At 37.8% G+C, this 18,614-nt stretch overlaps 2 protein-coding genes and 1 non-coding gene across 3 annotated transcripts; all 3 read left to right on the forward strand.

Moving 5' to 3' along the window:
* Positions 1-2,047: 2,047 nt before the first annotated feature.
* On the forward strand, positions 2,048-10,265 carry LOC113048933 (protein FAM214B-like). The gene is made up of 9 exons (XM_026210906.1): positions 2,048-2,308; positions 2,758-2,913; positions 3,717-4,996; positions 6,863-6,921; positions 7,005-7,104; positions 7,776-7,934; positions 8,058-8,126; positions 8,314-8,501; positions 9,139-10,265. The coding sequence occupies exons 3-9, from the start codon at positions 3,932-3,934 to the stop codon at positions 9,290-9,292; spliced, it is 1,794 nt and encodes a 597-aa protein (XP_026066691.1). The 5' UTR covers positions 2,048-2,308; positions 2,758-2,913; positions 3,717-3,931; the 3' UTR covers positions 9,293-10,265.
* A 1,552-nt stretch (positions 10,266-11,817) lies between these two features.
* On the forward strand, positions 11,818-18,535 carry LOC113048937 (ran-specific GTPase-activating protein). Its single transcript, XM_026210913.1, has 6 exons — positions 11,818-11,960; positions 13,924-14,060; positions 16,655-16,812; positions 16,899-17,027; positions 17,364-17,426; positions 17,671-18,535. Exons 1-6 carry the CDS (start codon positions 11,946-11,948, stop codon positions 17,814-17,816), a joined length of 648 nt encoding a protein of 215 aa, XP_026066698.1. The 5' UTR covers positions 11,818-11,945; the 3' UTR covers positions 17,817-18,535.
* On the forward strand, positions 17,461-17,537 carry LOC113050090 (small nucleolar RNA SNORA77). Its single transcript, XR_003276732.1, has one exon. It is a non-coding gene; the product is annotated as a small nucleolar RNA SNORA77 (small nucleolar RNA).
* Positions 18,536-18,614: the final 79 nt, after the last annotated feature.

Here is an 18,614-nt window from a genome sequence, read left to right on the forward strand (position 1 = left end):
ACACCATATTATGTAAAGCTGCTTGGAAATTGGCTGAGGTATTCACTATACACATGAAACTGGCTTGATTAATTCTTGACTGACTTCTTTCTCCTAAATAACTCCTAGGACCCAGAAAAACATCATACAGCTGACAGCTGTTCATGCTAGTCTTGGATGTTTGGTTTCCCCATCTATTTTCTTCTGCTCCGTATTGAATTCTCTGGGGGGGGATGGACATTCTTGCTTTTTTTACAGACAGTGGATAAACTGAGGAATAGGACTAAGCTGATAATGAAATCATGCAGTCTTTAACGGCAATAAATATTAATGACTGGTAAAATGAGGTTAAATATGTTTCAGAAAAAAAACATTTGATTGCACAGCTGACAAATGCATTAGAGAGTGTGTAGTTATATAACTGGCATCATGTGCTTATAATAAACACATATTACATCTCTCATTCTACTCTCCGGGCAACATGTTGGTGTGTAACGGCAGTATGTTAGTTGGTTAGTGTGTGTGTGTGTGTGTGTGTGTGTGTGTGTGTGTGTGTCTTGTCAGCTGTATTTGACCTGGGGTTCAGGGTTCTATTTATGCTGAGTCTGAAAGATTCACAACAATGCTCTGAGGGTCTTACATCATCTGTAACAGACCCCCACATGCTTGGCAAACTAATATAAAAATGAAAATGAAAGAAAAAAGACTTGCACTTCTATATGCACTTCACTTTGAAAAAGTTTGATAAATAGAAAGTTTAAAAGAACAGCATTTATTTGAAATTTATTTCTTTTGTAATAATGTAAGTATTTACAGTCAGTTTTGATCAATTTAATGCATCCTTGCTAAATAAAAGTATACATTTATTTGAAAAAATAAGAATTGCGCAGACCTTTGAACAGTAGTGTCTAGAAAAAAAATAAAAAATATATATATATATATATATATATATATATATATATATATATATATATATATATATATATATATATATATATATATATATATATATATATATATATAGCCATCACACTGTCATATTTGACATTCATGAGATTGTGCTCACTGCATTGCAAGATGTGACACCAAAACCTTAAAGTCAGTAAGAAATTTTAAAGAAATTAATACTTCTATTCAGCAGGCATTAATTAAATGGATCAAAAATGACAGTAGACATATCACATGACGTGTCAGAAGATTTATAGTTTTCAAATAAATGCTGTTCTTTTGAACTTTTGAATTAATCAAAGAATCCTGAAAGATATGTAGAATGGATTTCTATAAAAATATTAATCGACACAACTGTGTTTTCAATTGTATTATTACTTCAAAATATATATATATATATATATATATATATATAATTTTTTTTTAAGCCTATGTAAGCATAAATGACTAATAATACCAACTCCAAAATTCTGAATGGTAGTGTAAGTGATGTGCAAATTGCTTAGTCAGGAACCATTTCATTCGCAGATCTCTTTTGTGGCATATGTAATATCTGCTCCCCATGGATGTAATGTATGCATCCTTAAGATTTCAGCATTTTTAATATTATAAAGGAAGGATGAACACATTTTTTCTGCTAATATGCATTTCAACTATATACTACTTACTCTATCTTAGTATATAGAGTAGATAATGTTCACTTGTTTCATGTTTTTCCATTACTTCGATCTACACAAGTTAGTGTGTTATTGCTCGTATGTTCCTGTTTTGTACTATTAATGAGCAGGACTGCTCGTTCTCTGAAGCAAGACAACACAAAGGTTCTGTTGTGTGTCTCTGTGTTTTGTCTGCTAGTCTTGATCCCAAGCAGGTCTGAGCTCTAGAGACAGAGAGACAGTCAGAGCTATGCAGTACACAGTCTGTTCAAGCATGTGTCCTAATCAGATGGCATAAAATGAGTATAGTGAGTCATACGATTGCTCTTTGTCTGTTCTCTGTTAGTGTTATTTTCTTGGTTGATTATTTATTGACCAGTAGAACGATGTCTTGATTAAAAGGCTACGAAAGCTTGATTTAAAAAGCTAGATAACTTGATTTTTACTTTAAGGACTGATTCAGATCATGTGCAGGTTGAACTGTGTGGCACGGTTACTGATTTGATCAAGTTGATTTGTTGTTGATTAACCATTGCTCTTCAGTAGGTGGTGTCTCTGGAATGCCTGGCTCAGAATGCAGCTGTTGAGCAGTCCACTCCTTTCAGGAGCCAAGGGGAGGCGTGATTGGCCGCTGGCCTTATCTGGGTGGAGCTGTAGGAGGGATATTACTTATTCATTGGCACGTTCTGCAAGGCCCCTCCCACCTCACTGACGCTCGGCCCTTGGTAAGTAAACTAAAAGCATGCACTATGATACTGGTAACCAAGGGATTGTTTAGCAGGCTAGAACTTTTGTCAAAGATTTATAGTCCTAATGTCACATTTAACATTTAAATTATCAAGTTTTTGTTTAATGTAACGGTTTACACCATTATATTGGTGTAATATATAGTTAGAAATAATAAGAAATGCCTCTTGGGCCCCAAATCAGCATATTAGAATGATTTATGAGGAATAAAGATAATGCAAGTAATGTTACTTTCCATCAGATTAATTAATTTATTTTTTTTTACATTTTAATTAAAATCAGTTATTGAAACTGTAAAATTTCACAATATGAATTTTTATGGTATTTTTCATTAAATAAATGCAGCCTTGGTGAGGCCTTTTTTTTAACATTGAAAAATCTGGTTGATTGTCTCTGACATTTTCTTTCTCTCTTTTTCTCTCGTCAGGCCCCTGTTAGCTGCCTGTGTATTTGGGAATGCTGTTGTTGCATCAGAGGGGCAGTGTTGGAGATGGCCAAACTCAGGGGCTAAGGTCAGGGTCAAGATTCAAGGGTCAACACAACTCAGAAGCTGCAGGAGTGGATGCAGAAGGACCTGAAGCATGTATGTTAGGAAATTGGTCATGCACACACTTATTCTGTATTTATTCTGACACTCCTGCTCCAGTTTACAACAGTGAGTGCAGAATCGTCTGTGCCACAGCAAAATAAATCTTATATTACCTGAATTTTTTTAATGCAAGTTTGCTATTTGAATGAAATGTGATTGAGATAAAAAGTCAGTGTGCCAGAAAAAATTAGCAAAATTACAGGCTACTTGCAAAAACAAACATATAATGCTTTCAGTGCCATTCGATTCACAAATCATCATATATGCATGATGCCAGCTTTCTATATGGTGGATCAGTAATGTACTGCAAAACCAGTCTGATTCCCAACTGAGCAAGTCCCTTTTACAAATAATAAAATAAAATAAAAACATTTTGTCTCATTATATAAGGAATGAATGTTATGGTATATGTTAGTGAACCAAAAACATGTAGTGCAAATAGTAGAGTCTGATTCTTGAATTAAGGACCTGTTTTTTTAATGTTTTTTACTGTTCATAAAGACGAGTTCCTGATCTGAACCTAACAAATCCTTTGTGAAACTGAATTACTGAATCAAGATTCGTCTTGCATATTATTATATTAGCTGTATCATGTTAACATGATTTTCATTGTATTTCATCATATATGTATAAGCTTTATTGATGTCCATATCAAAACAAAGCAAATTGTGTTTAAAATGTACTGTTAAAGATACATATTTGAAATAGTGTTCATTGTTACTATTCTGCTGTGTAATCTTTATTATGCGTTTCATGTCAGTTTGATTATACTCGTATCCTTGTTTGTTTTACTTCAGAAGCTTTATGCACTGTGGAAATCAGCTTGTCCTAACTCCACACCTGACCACTGGAAACTAAAGCCTTTCATCTATGCGACGGGAAGCTTACTTTCGATTCCACAGCCTTGTTGCACTTGTTCAGACTTCCTAGAACTCTCTGGAGCTAGTTTTTTTTATTATTTAACACTGCACAACTTCCCCTGAAAAAGTCACCTAGCACAAACAAAGTCACTATGCGTCACATCCACGTGGACCTGGCTCGTAAAGAGCTTCCAGCCCAGGACGGGGATCTACCTCTGCCTAGCACTCAAGGCGAGAGCCCTGAATCTGAAGTACGTCGAGTCGTTCCCAGACCTTTTGGAGAAGAGGAGATCAGGCTCCAGAAAGTCTACCAGCTATCCATCCTCTCCCAAAGAGGTGGTTTCGGGGAAAGTCAAGAGACTCTTCGGCCTGTCCGAGTAGGAATGAAACGTAGCCCGAAGGGGATGCCGGTTCCTGTCGCCATTAAGCGTCCTGTCCAACAGGATGAGGATGAAGACGATGATGAGTCCGATGGGGAGGTGTTGTGTGGCTCTGGGGTGGAACCACTTTTTTGCAACTCACTCCTTGAGCACAATGACTCAGAAATCCCTAGGTCACCTCCCCTTTCCCCTTCACATCCACCGATTCCTGGTCGCCGGCCAGCCCAGCACAACCACGACAGGCCTGTCCCAGATGTCTTCACCCCGCTGTCCCCAAAATCTCCTCCTATGGTGGACCCACAGGGCCCTCACTCCACCTGGGGCCACTGTGAGGGAAGTCCTCCCACACTTACTCCCAGAACCGAGGCCTCCACAGCAGGAAACATCCCGGCTGGCTCCATTGAAGAACCAAGGGACGAAGGCCATAACCCTGTCGATGTCAAGGGCATGCTTTCTGCAACAGAGAGCAGTTGGGCACCTGTCCCGTTTTCAACACCAGCTGAAGCTGTCGAATGGGGGATGACTTTTGAATCTTCTCCTCCACCGGCAGAGACAAAGACCTCCTCCACTAACAGACTGAGCTCTCTTGAGAAAACACCAGTGGAAGCAAATGGCCTGGTATCGGGATCATCCAATTCCTGTCCAGTGAAGAAAAGACTTCTCTCCTCCAGTGATACAGGAGAGTCCTGCTCAGAGGATGAGGGTCCATCTACATCAAAACGCAGTCGGCTGGCACTGTTGGCACCGGGGCTCGGATTAGCATCCTGTCGCAGCACTGATGCCAAGGGTGCACCCTTCTGGAACCATCTACTGCCATCAGCAAGGGAGCACACCAAGGTGAAACGCAAAGAAAGTAGAAATGAAACCGAAGGCCCTTTCACATGACTTAACAATGCAGCTAGAAATACCGTACAATCTTGCCTAGTGTGCACCTCAAAATGCAACCCAAATTACCAAAAACGCTGTATTACGTTTGCCAAGCCAGTAGTTGGTGCTGTCACATTGCTATTAAACATTACCTGTTGCCGTGTGTATATGATGCGTCTCCCCTGTTGGTTGTAGTATTGGTGAAGTAAATCCACACTTCGCTGAAGAAGGCTTAGCAAACTCTTGAGCACTAACAATAGTACCATATACTCCACCATTGTTGTGTATGTTTGTTTGGGCTTGGCTTTAAAATCAACACGTACTGCACGTCTACATAACTAACACGAACTACGAATGCGCATGACGTTGCCATTTTCAAAGACTCTCATATTGGGCATTTACATGGAAACTATAACAGTTGCGTTTTTAAAAACTTGCACTTTGAACCCCCCCCCCCCTTTTTAAATGCGTTTTTAGTCCCCAAAATGCCATTGTCGTATAAACGAACTGGCAAAACGCATAAAAAGTTACCAGTTTTTGGTTGAAAACTTTGTTGTGTAAATGGCCCCAATTAACTTTTCATTCACCATTCTGCGGCCTCTTCTCCATTGACTCCACTGACAAACAAAACAGCCACTGGACTCCCATTTGGGATCCTAGCACATGCATTTTTGAGCTAACCTTGAAGACTCCCCCTGGGGGAAGGGATCTGGTAATGCAACTCTCAAAGTCTTCAACTCAAGATGGAAAACAAAATGTTTTTACAAATTGAAATTATTTTATGCACATTTTTATTATTTTAATATGCATTAGAAATTATTGTTTTGCAATGCTTTACACATAAACACCACAGCGGCATGTGAGATATGCATTGAATATGCGTCATGTGAAAGGGCCTTAATTCAGTGGTAAAAACATGCTAGATTTTTCCACATTACATGTGGAAATGGGAAGGTGCTGATTAGTTTGAGAAGCTTTTATTTTTGTCAGGGTGGTGGAGATAGTCTCCCATTACTGAAAGAGTCATCATGAAAGGTCAGGTGAATAGTCAGAATGAAAAAAGACATATTGGGAGTGAGAGATTTATAGAATATGCATGCTTCATTTTTCCATTGCAACACAATAAGCGTTGGGACTCTGGAACAAAGCCCATTGACAGAGCCATTGTTCAAGAGGTGAGACCTCCCTCACCTGACCTAACAAATACACACATACAGGTTCTGGCCAAATTCAGTTCCAGAATGAGTGAATTTGGGGTGAGCAAGGTTACACGGACTACAGAGGCTCATATGCTGTCACTTTCATCACACCGGTGTCAGTGCTCAAAGGCTGAGCTCAGGACTTGAAGAAAGCCCAAGAAGGGAAAAATAAAAGAGAAAGTGAAGGATAGAGAAATGGTCATAGAAACAGGCCAACAAAGAGGAAATAGCAAATATAGGGTTAGAAAAGAGAAACAAAGAGATGAATAGACTGAAATAAAGGTTCAAACTAGCTAAAAATGTTCAAGTTTGAAACCCATTCTATAGTCAAATCTAGCTGATATTTAATAACTTATCAGAATGATACTATGGACTACTGTGAGATGTGTGATATTGAAGCCACATCTTCATCTGTAAGTACTTTTTAATCTCAATTTTTTTTTTTTTTTTGAAAATGTGAAATTCTAACTCTGTCATTCAGAAGTTTGTATTTGACTTATCGTCATTTCCATTAAATTAAAATCTACTTTTAATGAACCTTAACTTTATTTCGAAGCTATCTACCTTTTTTCTTAAAAGACCATTGGAATAAAACATTGTTTTAGTTGTAACATCTATTTAAAACTTCATTTTTCAGACTGCTACAGACTGTTCACGATCTGGGAGAAGGCTCAAAGTAGGGAGTCGACTCAAATCGTAAGTCATCTTTTTTTCTTTAAATGATGTTGTATAAATATATAAGAATGTGTGTTTATTACTTCTTATGTTTGTTTTACTAGTCGACAGTTACGCAGTGGACGCCGAACAGACACCAGTCGCTCCTGTAGTTCAAGCTCCTCTTTATCCTCCATTAGCAGACCTCTTCTCGGCAACTTTGAGGTACACAAGCCTAAACCATGATTAAATAAAATACTAGATTAAGATTAGATTAACACACCACGCCTGTTTTATATAAATGTGTATACTGTTTGTCTTTGAAGCCAATAAAACCATGGTATGCAAATTAATAAAGAGACTAAAAGACTGAAAGCTGGAATAGATTTCACAACTTTGCACAGATATTTGCCCTAATTCGCAGTCTGGAGGAATTCACGCTATTTGCTGAAAGTCAGATGAAGACTACAGATTTTGAGCAGTCGGAGTTAACAGTTCACAGGAAATCTCGTAGTGAATTATGGGAATAGACGGTAGTTTTTATTTATTTATCTATGGGCCAGATTTACTAACAATTTGCAGCAATGCAAACTCTACTGTCAGGATTTACTAAAGAAAGGCAGTGAAACTTTAGCAATTAAAAAGTGTTTAAAAAAATAATTTCCCTTTCCAAGTTGATTTACCAAGGTTTGGTTGTCAGGTTACTGATACTTTAAAAAAATGCACGACTTATACCCACTTATAATGACCATTTTTCATCTTTAACAATATATGAAGACTAGTTTAAAGATTTGTTCATATTTTAGATGTTTAAAAAGATTTATTCCAGCCTTAATCAACAGTGACTAATGTTTTGATTACATTTCTGATTGGTTGTTGTGTGCATCTGTCTGCAGGAGTCGATTCTGAAGGGTCGTTTTACTCCATCTGGGCGGATAGAGGGCTTCACAGCAGAGATCGGGGCTAGCGGCTCCTATTGCCCGCAGCATGCCACCTTACCTGTGCAAGTGACTTATTATGACACCTCGGAGCACAGTGCCCCTTCTCCCTTCCTGGTATATACTTTCCGTCTCTATTTTCGTTCTTAGTATTTTATTGTCATTTTTTTACTTTCCTTGATATGTAAATTCTCTGTTGTAAAATGCATATTAACAGTCATATTTTTTTGCATTGTTTAGGGGGTGATCTTGCTAGAACCACTTGGAAAAAAAGGATACAGCGTACCCAAAGCAGGGACCATTCAAGTGGTGGGCTCTCTTTTTATGTCTTTCCATATTTGTGTTTTTTATTTTATTCTATTTTATATTGAGTACTTTGTACTATATATTTTCTAAAGGCATGTCCACACGTACACGTAAAAAAAAATCCATCAAACTAAATGTTATAACTGTTTTTGTATTTATTTATTTTTTCTTTGTTTTTGTTTTTTTGCAGACCTTATTTAACCCCAATAAGACTGTGGTTAAAATGTTTTTGGTGACATATAATTTTGGGGACATGCCCGTCAATCACATGACCTTCTTGCGCCATCGTATCTTCCTGGTGCCTGTGGATGAGGCGGAGGGGAAGGAGGGCTCACTGTCTGACAGAAAGAAGATTCTCTGCTACTTGATACACCTCAGGTAAACTTTTACAAAAATGTACACTACTGTTCTGCAAAATTTTAGGGTCCATAAGATTTTTTTTTTTTTAAGCATAAGCCTCTTATGCTCACAAATGTTGTAATTATTTGATAAAAAAGATAATAAAAACAGTAAAAAGTAATATTGTGAAACATTATCGTGGTTTAAAATTTTCTATTTTAATATATATTTTTTTTTCAAATGTAATGTAATTTTTCAAGATTCTTTGAACAAAAGAACATCATATTTTTTTTCAAACAATGTGTCTTTAGTAACCATTTTTAATTTTTTTGTTGTTGTTAATTTAGAAGAAATAAATGGGACAGCAACATTTGAGCATCAGTATGACCATGAACGCATATATATATAATGGGTGCAAACTGTTGTACTACCTCAAATAGTTGCAAATTGCTCCCACTTTTAACTTTCTCTTAGTTATGCTTTTAATTCTAAAGTGTGCTCCAAGTGTGTATTTCTATGCTAGTTTGCAACCAACTTAAAAGACTAGATAGCTATGTTTAATATATATTTAAAATATAAGCATAAAAGTACTTCTCCTCTAAGTGGTATATTCCTAATAGAAGCGATGGAGCCTTATAAACCAGTTTTTCTTCTCCTCTTTGTTTGCATATCTCAGATTCCAGAGTTCCAAATCTGGGAAAATCTACTTGCACAATGATATCCGGCTGCTATTCTCCCGCAAGTCCATCGAGGTGGACTCTGGGATTCCTTACGAGCTGAAATCTTTCACCGAGGTGCCAAGAAACCCCAAATACTCCCCCAGAGTGTGAGATCGGGATGTCCTGCATTAATAAAGATTGCAAGACAAGAGATCCCTATACACTTGAACACAGACACACTCATACATGCATACTCAGACACACACAGATATCACAGCCTCTTGAGGACCAGCTCTAGAACTGAGTGTCTAACATGCATGCCTTGTGACTTAATTGAGTTTTCCTCTAGTGCTGTTAAACAGTTAAGCTTTGCCCTTGACTCTGCCTGCACCTGCCTCATTGTGGACCAGTTGTATCCATGTCCACCAACCCGCTCTATTCTAAAATGTTGGTGATGGTCAGTATATACAGACTTCCTCGATCAAAGAGGACTGATGTTGAATGAGAATGTATGGAGGCAAAGCAAATGGAAAAAGAGACATCCGAGGAACAGATTGGAGTTTCAACAGTGGACATCACTGTAACTTGTCTAGTGTAGGGGATAAGAAAGTTCTAGAAAGAAAGAGACCAGTGGAACATAGGACTGAAGGACATCCATTCAGTATCGGCATTGTGCTTGTAATACATGGGTCGTGAAGAGGAGAATAACTCATTATTTTGGACATTTTCTCTTTTTGGAAGGGCAGTTTGAAGGACATTGCTGTTCCAACTACTTCTTCTGAACAGTCCAACATCAGAGCAGAAAACAAACTGTAGTATTTATGTTCGCAAATGTCTTAAAAAAAAAAAAGCAATATGCTGCACAACTAGACTAATTTCAGTTTTTTTGGAGGTAGTAGGTGCCCTCTCTGTTAGGATGGAGGGAAAAGATTGCCAAGTGAGTGATGGAGGGAACGGGAGGGAATTTAGGGTATTTAAAATGTTCTTGATGTATATTTTAAAAATTGATTAAACTCTGCGACTTGCGGGTGAAACTAGTGTTTGACCGTAATTTGCCAAGGGATACTTGAGAAGCAATGCCAAGGTTTGCTCCTGTATGTTTTGTGTATGATCAATAAAATACATGCACTTATGAAATTAAAAACAAGCTTGTGTAGATAAAATAAAATAAAAACTCTGTAGTGTTTCATGCCATGAGGGCTCAACCACAGCCCCCTAAGAAACTCGCAGGGACAATCTAGCTTTTTGGGCTTTGGCTTGAAGAAAATCTGCTGATCGGAACAGCAATAAAATCTCAGACTCTTGAAAATAGCATACTTTAAAATACCTTAAAATGTCACCCTTTGAGTTATTTAAAGTTTATTGGCATCAGGCAATATGATTAAACAGCATGAAATAGAGTATTTGAGCATTGCACAAATGGTGGTATAGTTAGCAGGGGTCTTATTATTGTGATACTGTCACTGTACTGATTTGCTGTTGAGATTCTAGAAAATACTTTAGGGTAATAAAAAGCACAGACCTAGATTTCCTCTCTGCCGTTCTACACGGAGGTTAATGCACAGGATATTCTTCAGTTCTCTTAAAGCACTAACTGGTTGGCTCTTCTTTGTGCTTTCAAGGTATTACTTTTGCACACAACCTGGGGGGAAATAATCACATAGGATTCAGCCTTCATTTTCTTGAGATTTTTGTCTTTCAATATGTTTCACATAACTTTCCAGGAGTATGCAGAATGCAATCGTTTATTCTTGTTCTATAGTGCATAGTAAAAGTAAAAACAAACCTTACAAGCTAATTGATTGAATTTGGTTATTTTAAATGTAGCTATTATATAACACAAAACTACAGAATGTCACATTTTATTATTGGGTGATTCAACACAAAGATGTTTTACCAGCTAAGAAGATCATCACTTTTAGAGTTTCATCTCCCTATCTGATGTGAGCTTTAGTATTGGAACAGTTGCCTCACAGGTTTTGCTAAGTGTTCAGCTATGTCCTGTTGCATTAATTCTTCAGATATTAAAAGCAGGGAATGTGTCTTATCAGTTATATCAAGTCTTGCATTCAATGATGACACACACACAAACCGGGATGAAGACCAGGAAGCCGACTCTGAAAGAAAAGCAAGCAATTTGGATGCTAAAAGAAAAGAGGAAGTAAATTGGAACTATAGGAAAAACAAAGTGTATGGAGAAATCAAGCAACAACCTCCAGAAAGCTGGGGTGGTGCTCTGTCAATCAACAGTGCATTTTGGACAACCTGTAGCTTGTTTATTGAAGATGCAGGACAACCAGTGCATTACAATAGTCCCGTCTAGAGGTCATGAATGCATGAACTAGCTTTTGCCAATGTTTCTAAGACAGAAGAATGCTGTTTTTGTAACATGGAAATTTGTTTTTCAAAAGACAATTTGCTGTCTAACATAACACCCAAATATTTGACTGTAGAGGAAGTAACAGTACATCCGTCTAGTTGCAAACTGTAGTCTACGAGATTGTGTACTGTTTTTGGTCCAATAAGTAATATCTCTATCTTTTAGTAATATCTTTTTACATGCAGCTGCCTGACCATAAACATTTCCAGAGAGTCAAATGCTCAGAAGTGCATATGTACTTGATAAACTGATAAAGAAACAAACATAAAAGCAACATCTGTTAACCACAGCTGGAGCTTTAATAATCCCGCAGAATGTGTGCGTGGCCGAGTCGCGCGCTGACGTCACCGCGTCTCTCTTCTCCGGTTAGGCGCGCGCGAAAGTAGCTAACGCTGATCAAACCGCGCAGAAACTCTCCGTAATCTTCAAACATCTGCAAAAACTATGGCGGACCCGAAGGTGAGAATGCCACTATCTTCATCTCCTGTGCCTTTCGGATCACGACAGACTGTTATTTCGGGTGTTTTGTTGGCGATAAATGTTTTATGAGGGTCTTATTTAACAGAGTGTGAAAAAGCAGGTGTTTTTTCATATTCCTGCTGGGCGTGCTTGAATATGAGACGTTAAAATTCACTATTTTCACGTACTATTCTAAATACTATTGTTGTTAGTTATTATACCCTGTCATTTTTTTATTATTATTTTAAAATCACGCTACACTGTCAGTAGTAGCTATACGTTAATGTTCTAAAATTCATAATTGTGTGCGTATTTGTGTTCGTCACTTCCTTAAACATAACGGACAATCAAATATGTGTGATTTTATTGACGTAATAAAAATATCAACAACATGTTCCAGGTCAATACAGCTCGTGATTTTAATAGAAATGTATTATGCTAAAATCATGCTAGCTTGTGTACGTTAGCATCGCTAACCTACAACCATAGACACAACACGTGACGTTCGAAGCCGGGTTATCAACACCCTTCCGGGTTCATTTACATCTTTTAACTGTATTTGCTTAATGTTGTCAAAACTGTGGGGTGAGACGGAGATTTAAATACTTAAAACGCCTATAGGCCTCTTGTTAGCTTCTGTTAGCTTGGATGCTAACTGATCGTCCACTTTTGAGAACTGATGTAACTCGCCTCTTTAGACATAAACAACCGATATCTGTGCTCGAGTGAGGTCGGTTGTTTAGCTAAATAAACTGTTTTCGTTTTTAAAACGCTGACTGAGTAAAACGTGAGTAATAAAAGTAGTTGAACCAGTTCAAAGCTTCACATGTTTGGTCAGAAAGCGTTTGAATAATGCAAGCTACAAGGCCTTTATTGATGATAGACTGGTGATTAGTGCATAGCAAGGGCATGAATTAATCAGCATCACATCATGTGAGTTTAAGTTCACGGCTCAGAGCTGGTGGCTGTAAGATTGGTTGCAGCAGCAGCACATTTAGACACAATAGGCCAAACTCCAGAGAATGATCCCTAAATCCCACAGCCTTTCACTCCCCTGATCTGATGAGTAATGTGGAAGCAGGATCCCTACAGACCGGATCAGGACTTTGTGAATCTCAGCATAACAAATGCTGTAGCAAATTTGTCATGCATCTGTTCCTGGGGCATTTTCCAATTGCATTAGACATTAGTTTGGCCTGTTTTATTGTTGTATTTTAAAGGGTTAGTTCACCCAAAAATGAAAATGTTATTATTGACTCACCCTCATGTCGTTCCAAACCTGTAAGACCTCCGTTCATCTTTGAAACACAGTTTAAGATATTTTAGATTTAGTCCGAGAGCTTTCTGTTCCTCCATTGTAAATGTATGTATGGTATACTGCCCATGTCCAGAAAGGTAAGAAAAACATCTTCAAAGTAGTCCGTGTGACATCAGAGGCTCAGTTAGAATTTGTTGAAGCATCGGAAATAGATTTGGTTCAAAAATAACAAAAATTAGGACTTTATTCAGCATTGTCTTCTGGATCTGTTGTGAGCGCGTTCACAGGACTGCATTGGCGTATGTCAACAGTCACAGCAGTCCTGCTCACAACAGACCTGGAAGAGAAGACAATGCTGAATAAAGTCCTAAAGGTTTTTTTTTTTTTATTTTTTTTTTGGAACAATTTTTTTCAATGCTTTAACAAATTCAAACTGACCCTGTGATGTCACATGGAATACTTTGATGTTTTTCTTACCTTTCTGGACATGGACAGTATACTGTACACACACTTTAAATGGATGGGACAGAAAGCTCTCGGACTAAATCTAAAATATCTTCTTAAACTGTGTTTAGAAGATTAACGGAGGTCTTACGGGTTTGGAACAACATGAGAGTGAGTCATTAATAACATAATTTTCATTTTGGGGTGAACTAACCGTTTAAGCTGGTTTTACAAAACCGCTGTTATAATTTCCCCCTCCAGGAGGCACAAGATGATCATGAAGCATCCACGGACAACGTAGAGGACTCCAACCATGACCCTCATTTTGAACCCATCGTCTCACTCCCTGAGCAGGATGTCAAGACCCTAGAGGAAGACGAGGAAGAACTTTTCAAGATGTAAGTCACTAAATCTAAAAGGGGCACATTGCTTATTTGGGTGATGTGGCAAAAAATAGTGTTCCAGGCTATTGTCCTGATTCTTTCTCATGTTGGATTTAAGACTTATTTTAAAAGATACTGAGGAGTAAAAACTAGTAGCCTAAAGTAATTGAAGACAGTTAAATGATCAAAACGAATGAAAAAGCACTTTTTTTCGTTTGTATCTGTGGTCTATCATTTATTTTATTGCCAACTCTAACAGTATTCAGGGAAGATATTACAGAAATCGAATAATAGAGCTCTATATGAATGAAATGTTTTTCTTCATCTCCATCAGTACCTTATTAACAGATTAGGTTCTATTTTCTGGCTTGTTGCTCTTTTAATGACTCCTTTTAGTATAAAGAATATCACACTCCTTAGTCACTAAAAGCTGTGCAGATATATTTACATACAGATGTAATTAGGAAACATTTATAGGACAGAAATTATCTGGTAATAACTTTTTTTTATTCAGCAATGAAAAGGTAGACTGGGCTTATTTGTATTGGAGAAGTAAGACTGATAACCACTTGGGCAACTTGGTGTTTGTTTTACTAAACTATATTTTATGTATTTGAGGTCTGAGTTATGAGAACAGCCAGAGAGAGAGCAATCATTTTGTGTTTTGAGTCTAATCAGCCAATTTTGTGTTAAATAGCCTGCATAGCACTTCATCTTTTAAAACATGGGATTTTGACCAAATATATGCAATCTTGATTTTTGTAAAATGCTGTAACGATGTTATTTTTTTAATTTTTTTTTTAATTACAGTTTTGGGCACATAATGTAAAACCGTAAAGTATTCTCACTTTTTTTCCCTGCTTACCTGTTTGCATCTCTGAATGTTAGTGTTCATAGTGACCCCTTTAACCATCAGTGTTGGGTATAGTTACTTTGGAAAGTAGTTAGTTAGGTTACAACGTTACCATCAATTAAAAGTAATCAGTTATGATACAGCGTTACCTATTCATAAAAGTAACGCGTTAGAGTACTCATGCGTTACCAAAAATTAAAAGCCGTTTGCAGCGGCTCACACACGACAGACATAGCCCCCGGCCCCTTTAAATGCACCTAGAAGTCGTGACTCCCGACAGTGAATAACGTCAGTCATCCGACTAAATTAACACTGCAGGATAACAATAACAGGAAAGACAGTCAGCAATCGGCTATTCCACATGGCGTTTTATTTATTTATTATCACAGAACATATTATTAATCAAAATTCGCACCTACCCAGCCCGGGTAGCCTAGGCTACTGTATATTATGAGCACCACAAGATAACTCCTGATTTTTCTTTAACTTTAAATAATGCATTTATCAAAGTACAAGTATGCTTACTTGTAAACACAACCTTAAACAGGCTTGCAGATTTAAATCCATTTAGAAATGATGAACAACCAGCCAGCCAAAGATCTAACAGAAATTAACAGTTGCCTGTCAAACAAAAATGATAACAAACCGAATTAAATCCTTCATTGCCACACAGGCAAATGACAAATCGCTTCATAGCCGAACTAATTATTATTAAAGTGTCACTCACAGTCACAAGCCTAAATTCGCTTTAACACAGTCCTCTTACATTTACTCTTCAAAGTAGTGATTACAACGTAGCGTTAAATTTGAGGTAGAATTTTTGGCGGTCGACAGAAGCTTTTCACCAAAGCAGATTGTGCATTTTACCGTTATGTTCTTTTCTTTTTCGTTGACAAATTGAAAATAATGTGCGTACTTCCATAAACCAAACGCTGTCCTCTCTGCTATCTTGCCGGGAGTTCGAAAAAAAAAAAAAAAAAACCACACACACACAGGGTCAGGCGCAGGGCACAGACGCATCACAGCCATTGACTTTACGATCACAGAGCTTCGGCTCCGCTGATACATCCGCAGGTGGCACAGTAGACCTAGGACTACTGTCTGACAAAAAGCAGGCTGCAGTCGGGATTTTCCTTTCCTTAAAATAACGGATTACTTTTTTTAAAAAAATAACGAAGTTACTGATTACTTACGCACGAAACTAACGCGTTAAGTTACAAATTTCAGGAAAAAAGTAATTAGAGTACTCTAACGCGTTACTTTGTAATGCGTTACCCACAACACTGCTAACCATGCATTCAAATAAGGTTGTTACAATATACAATATTATACCAGATTGATTAACGGTTCCGATTTTGGTGCCACAGCAGGTTAAAAAGCAAAAGTGTTTGTCAAGAGCTGTAAATGATTTTCTTTCTTTTGTTTGATGACCGTTTAAGAACACAGCAGGTATATTAGACAGCTGTCACTTTAAAAGAATGTACAGATGTGATATACTGATAAATCCTTCATCTCCTTCCTTACTGTTTACATTAACATAACATCTGCATTTGAGAACGCTCCAAAATATGGGCATATTGACAACTTCGTGTGCTTTTATCTTTTGAAATGCTAGAAATAAAAGTGAGGGTTTTTTTCACATCTTGTGCTCGAGTAGTTTTAAAAATGGTTTCAAAAAGTGCAAATGATAAACTTTTTTTTTTTTGTATTGTATTTGACTGCTGACAATTTCTACTTCAATGTGATTTTCATGCAGGAGGGCAAAGCTGTATCGTTTTGCCAGTGAGAATGATCCCCCAGAGTGGAAGGAGCGTGGGACGGGTGACGTCAAACTCCTGCGACACAAAGAGAAGGGTTCCATCCGTCTTCTCATGAGGAGAGACCGTACCCTCAAAATCTGTGCCAATCATAACAGTGAGTTCAGCAGTTCTTCATCCGCTCGGCTTCTGTTAATTGGTCTACAATCTCGTTGACTGGTTTATTGCAATGCCTTGCTGTAGTTATGCCGTTGATGGAGCTGAAGCCCAATGCAGGCAGCGACAGGGCCTGGGTGTGGAATACACATGCTGACTTTGCAGATGAAAAACCCAAACCAGAGATGCTGGCTATTCGATTCCTCAACGCAGAGAGTGAGTAGAAATGAACAGCATGTACAGAATAAGTATTTTGAAGTAGTTCAACTATCTATGTGCCATTTAGCTTAAAAACAATTATGAAAAAGTTTTTCCAGACTCGATGGATAATGAGAAGAGTGCTTGGTTCTGTCCATTAGTTGCTGAATCTGACACCTTTGGAAGTTGCATTTATACATGCATGAACCATTCCCAATGAGATCAGTAATATGCATTTAGAAAATAGATGAACTTACATTTCATGCCAACTGTGACAATAGTTGTGCAGTATATAGCATAAAACGGTGTCTGAAAATGTATATTTTATGATTACTTGTTCCCTTTGTCTTGCAGATGCACAGAAGTTCAAGATGAAGTTTGATGAATGCAAAGAAGAGGTCAGAAAGTCCTTAGAAGGTAAGATTAATATAATTCTCTACCATGTTACCATGCAGACTCACTCTGTTTAAGTCTGACAAATCCAGCCTTAGACTTTTTCTGTCTGCGACAGTAACGTTAGACGAAGAACGTTATAACCTGCCTTGTCGTTCACTTGGGAGGTGACCGTGTCTTCTCAGACATTTAATTTTATTTCCTGATCTTTTGTTAGGCTTGTAATGAAGTGTTTCTTCAGCTGAGCCTTTTTGACTTTGTTTCACAGGGAGCATGAACAGCGCTAACAAAGTGGCAGAGAAGCTGGAGGAGCTGTCTGTGAATGATGACAAGACGAAGAGTTCAGGGGACAAGAAAGAAGAGGTGAAGGAAGAGAAGAAAGAGGAGAAAGCTGGCGAGGAGGAGAAGAAATGAGCCCAGGAACGTAGCTTCATACGGATCCTCCACTTGCCATTTTCCCCTTTTCTACAACAGACTCTGAAAATGAAAAATTGGACACTTGATTTCTTTTTGGCCTCGACTTCACAAGACCTTTGTGCCACTCTTAATGTGTCCATTTCTCAATCATTAAGATGTTGTGAGCTTTTGTCCCATTCACCAATTCTCATATCGCCCTTCATTTACTCATATTGTGGACCAGTCATCATGTATTTGTGTATTTACACGACGCGCTATGATACAAGGCTTGTGCTATTGATTGATTCCCACATTGGGTAACCTCTTTGGTTGTTTTTCTTTTGTACTTTAAAGAGTTCTATTGCGAGTGTCTAGATGAGCACTGTCTGGTAAGAGAGTGGGCTGTGTGTGAGTTGATAGGGAGAATGAGTATCTGAGATCTTTTCCTTACAATAAAGTCACACGAGGAACATTTGACTTCTCCGTGGCATGAATTTATTATTGAATTACTCATTTTTCTGTGGAGGGCTGCATCTGGCAAAGAAAAAAATGTCAGCTCTGTCCTGAATAACTAGAGGACCTTTTCAACCTGTCATGAGTGTGACCCTCTTCTGTTATCAAGAAAATAAAAAAAAGTGGTTGACTGTCTATTGATTGTGGCAACGAGGATTTAAAATGTTTAGGGACCTGTGTTGTGAAAATGCACAATAAATGCTTTTTTAAATGTATATAAAAAATAAGTGAAATACGTAGGTTCTGTATCACTAAATATGGTTTTCATTCCACAAGTTAAATTCCAAGAAACAGCACTGATCA

The sequence above is a fragment of the Carassius auratus genome, chromosome 30, assembly GCF_003368295.1.
Source record: "Carassius auratus strain Wakin chromosome 30, ASM336829v1, whole genome shotgun sequence".
Taxonomy (NCBI): Eukaryota; Metazoa; Chordata; class Actinopteri; order Cypriniformes; family Cyprinidae; genus Carassius; species Carassius auratus.

What these genes read in the sequence shown, in the direction of transcription:
- LOC113048937 (XM_026210913.1), top strand. An exon ending in TCGATTCCTCAACGCAGAGA is followed by an intron (nt 17,028 to 17,363) that starts GTGAGTAGAAAT and finishes TTTGTCTTGCAG; the next exon opens with ATGCACAGAAGTTCAAGATG. An exon ending in GGTCAGAAAGTCCTTAGAAG is followed by an intron (nt 17,427 to 17,670) that starts GTAAGATTAATA and finishes TTTGTTTCACAG; the next exon opens with GGAGCATGAACAGCGCTAAC.
- LOC113048933 (XM_026210906.1), top strand. Translation starts at nt 3,932, where the DNA reads ATGCGTCACATCCACGTGGACCTGGCTCGTAAAGAGCTTCCAGCCCAG. An exon ending in CAGCAAGGGAGCACACCAAG is followed by an intron (nt 4,997 to 6,862) that starts GTGAAACGCAAA and finishes TTCATTTTTCAG; the next exon opens with ACTGCTACAGACTGTTCACG. An exon ending in GTAGGGAGTCGACTCAAATC is followed by an intron (nt 6,922 to 7,004) that starts GTAAGTCATCTT and finishes TTGTTTTACTAG; the next exon opens with TCGACAGTTACGCAGTGGAC.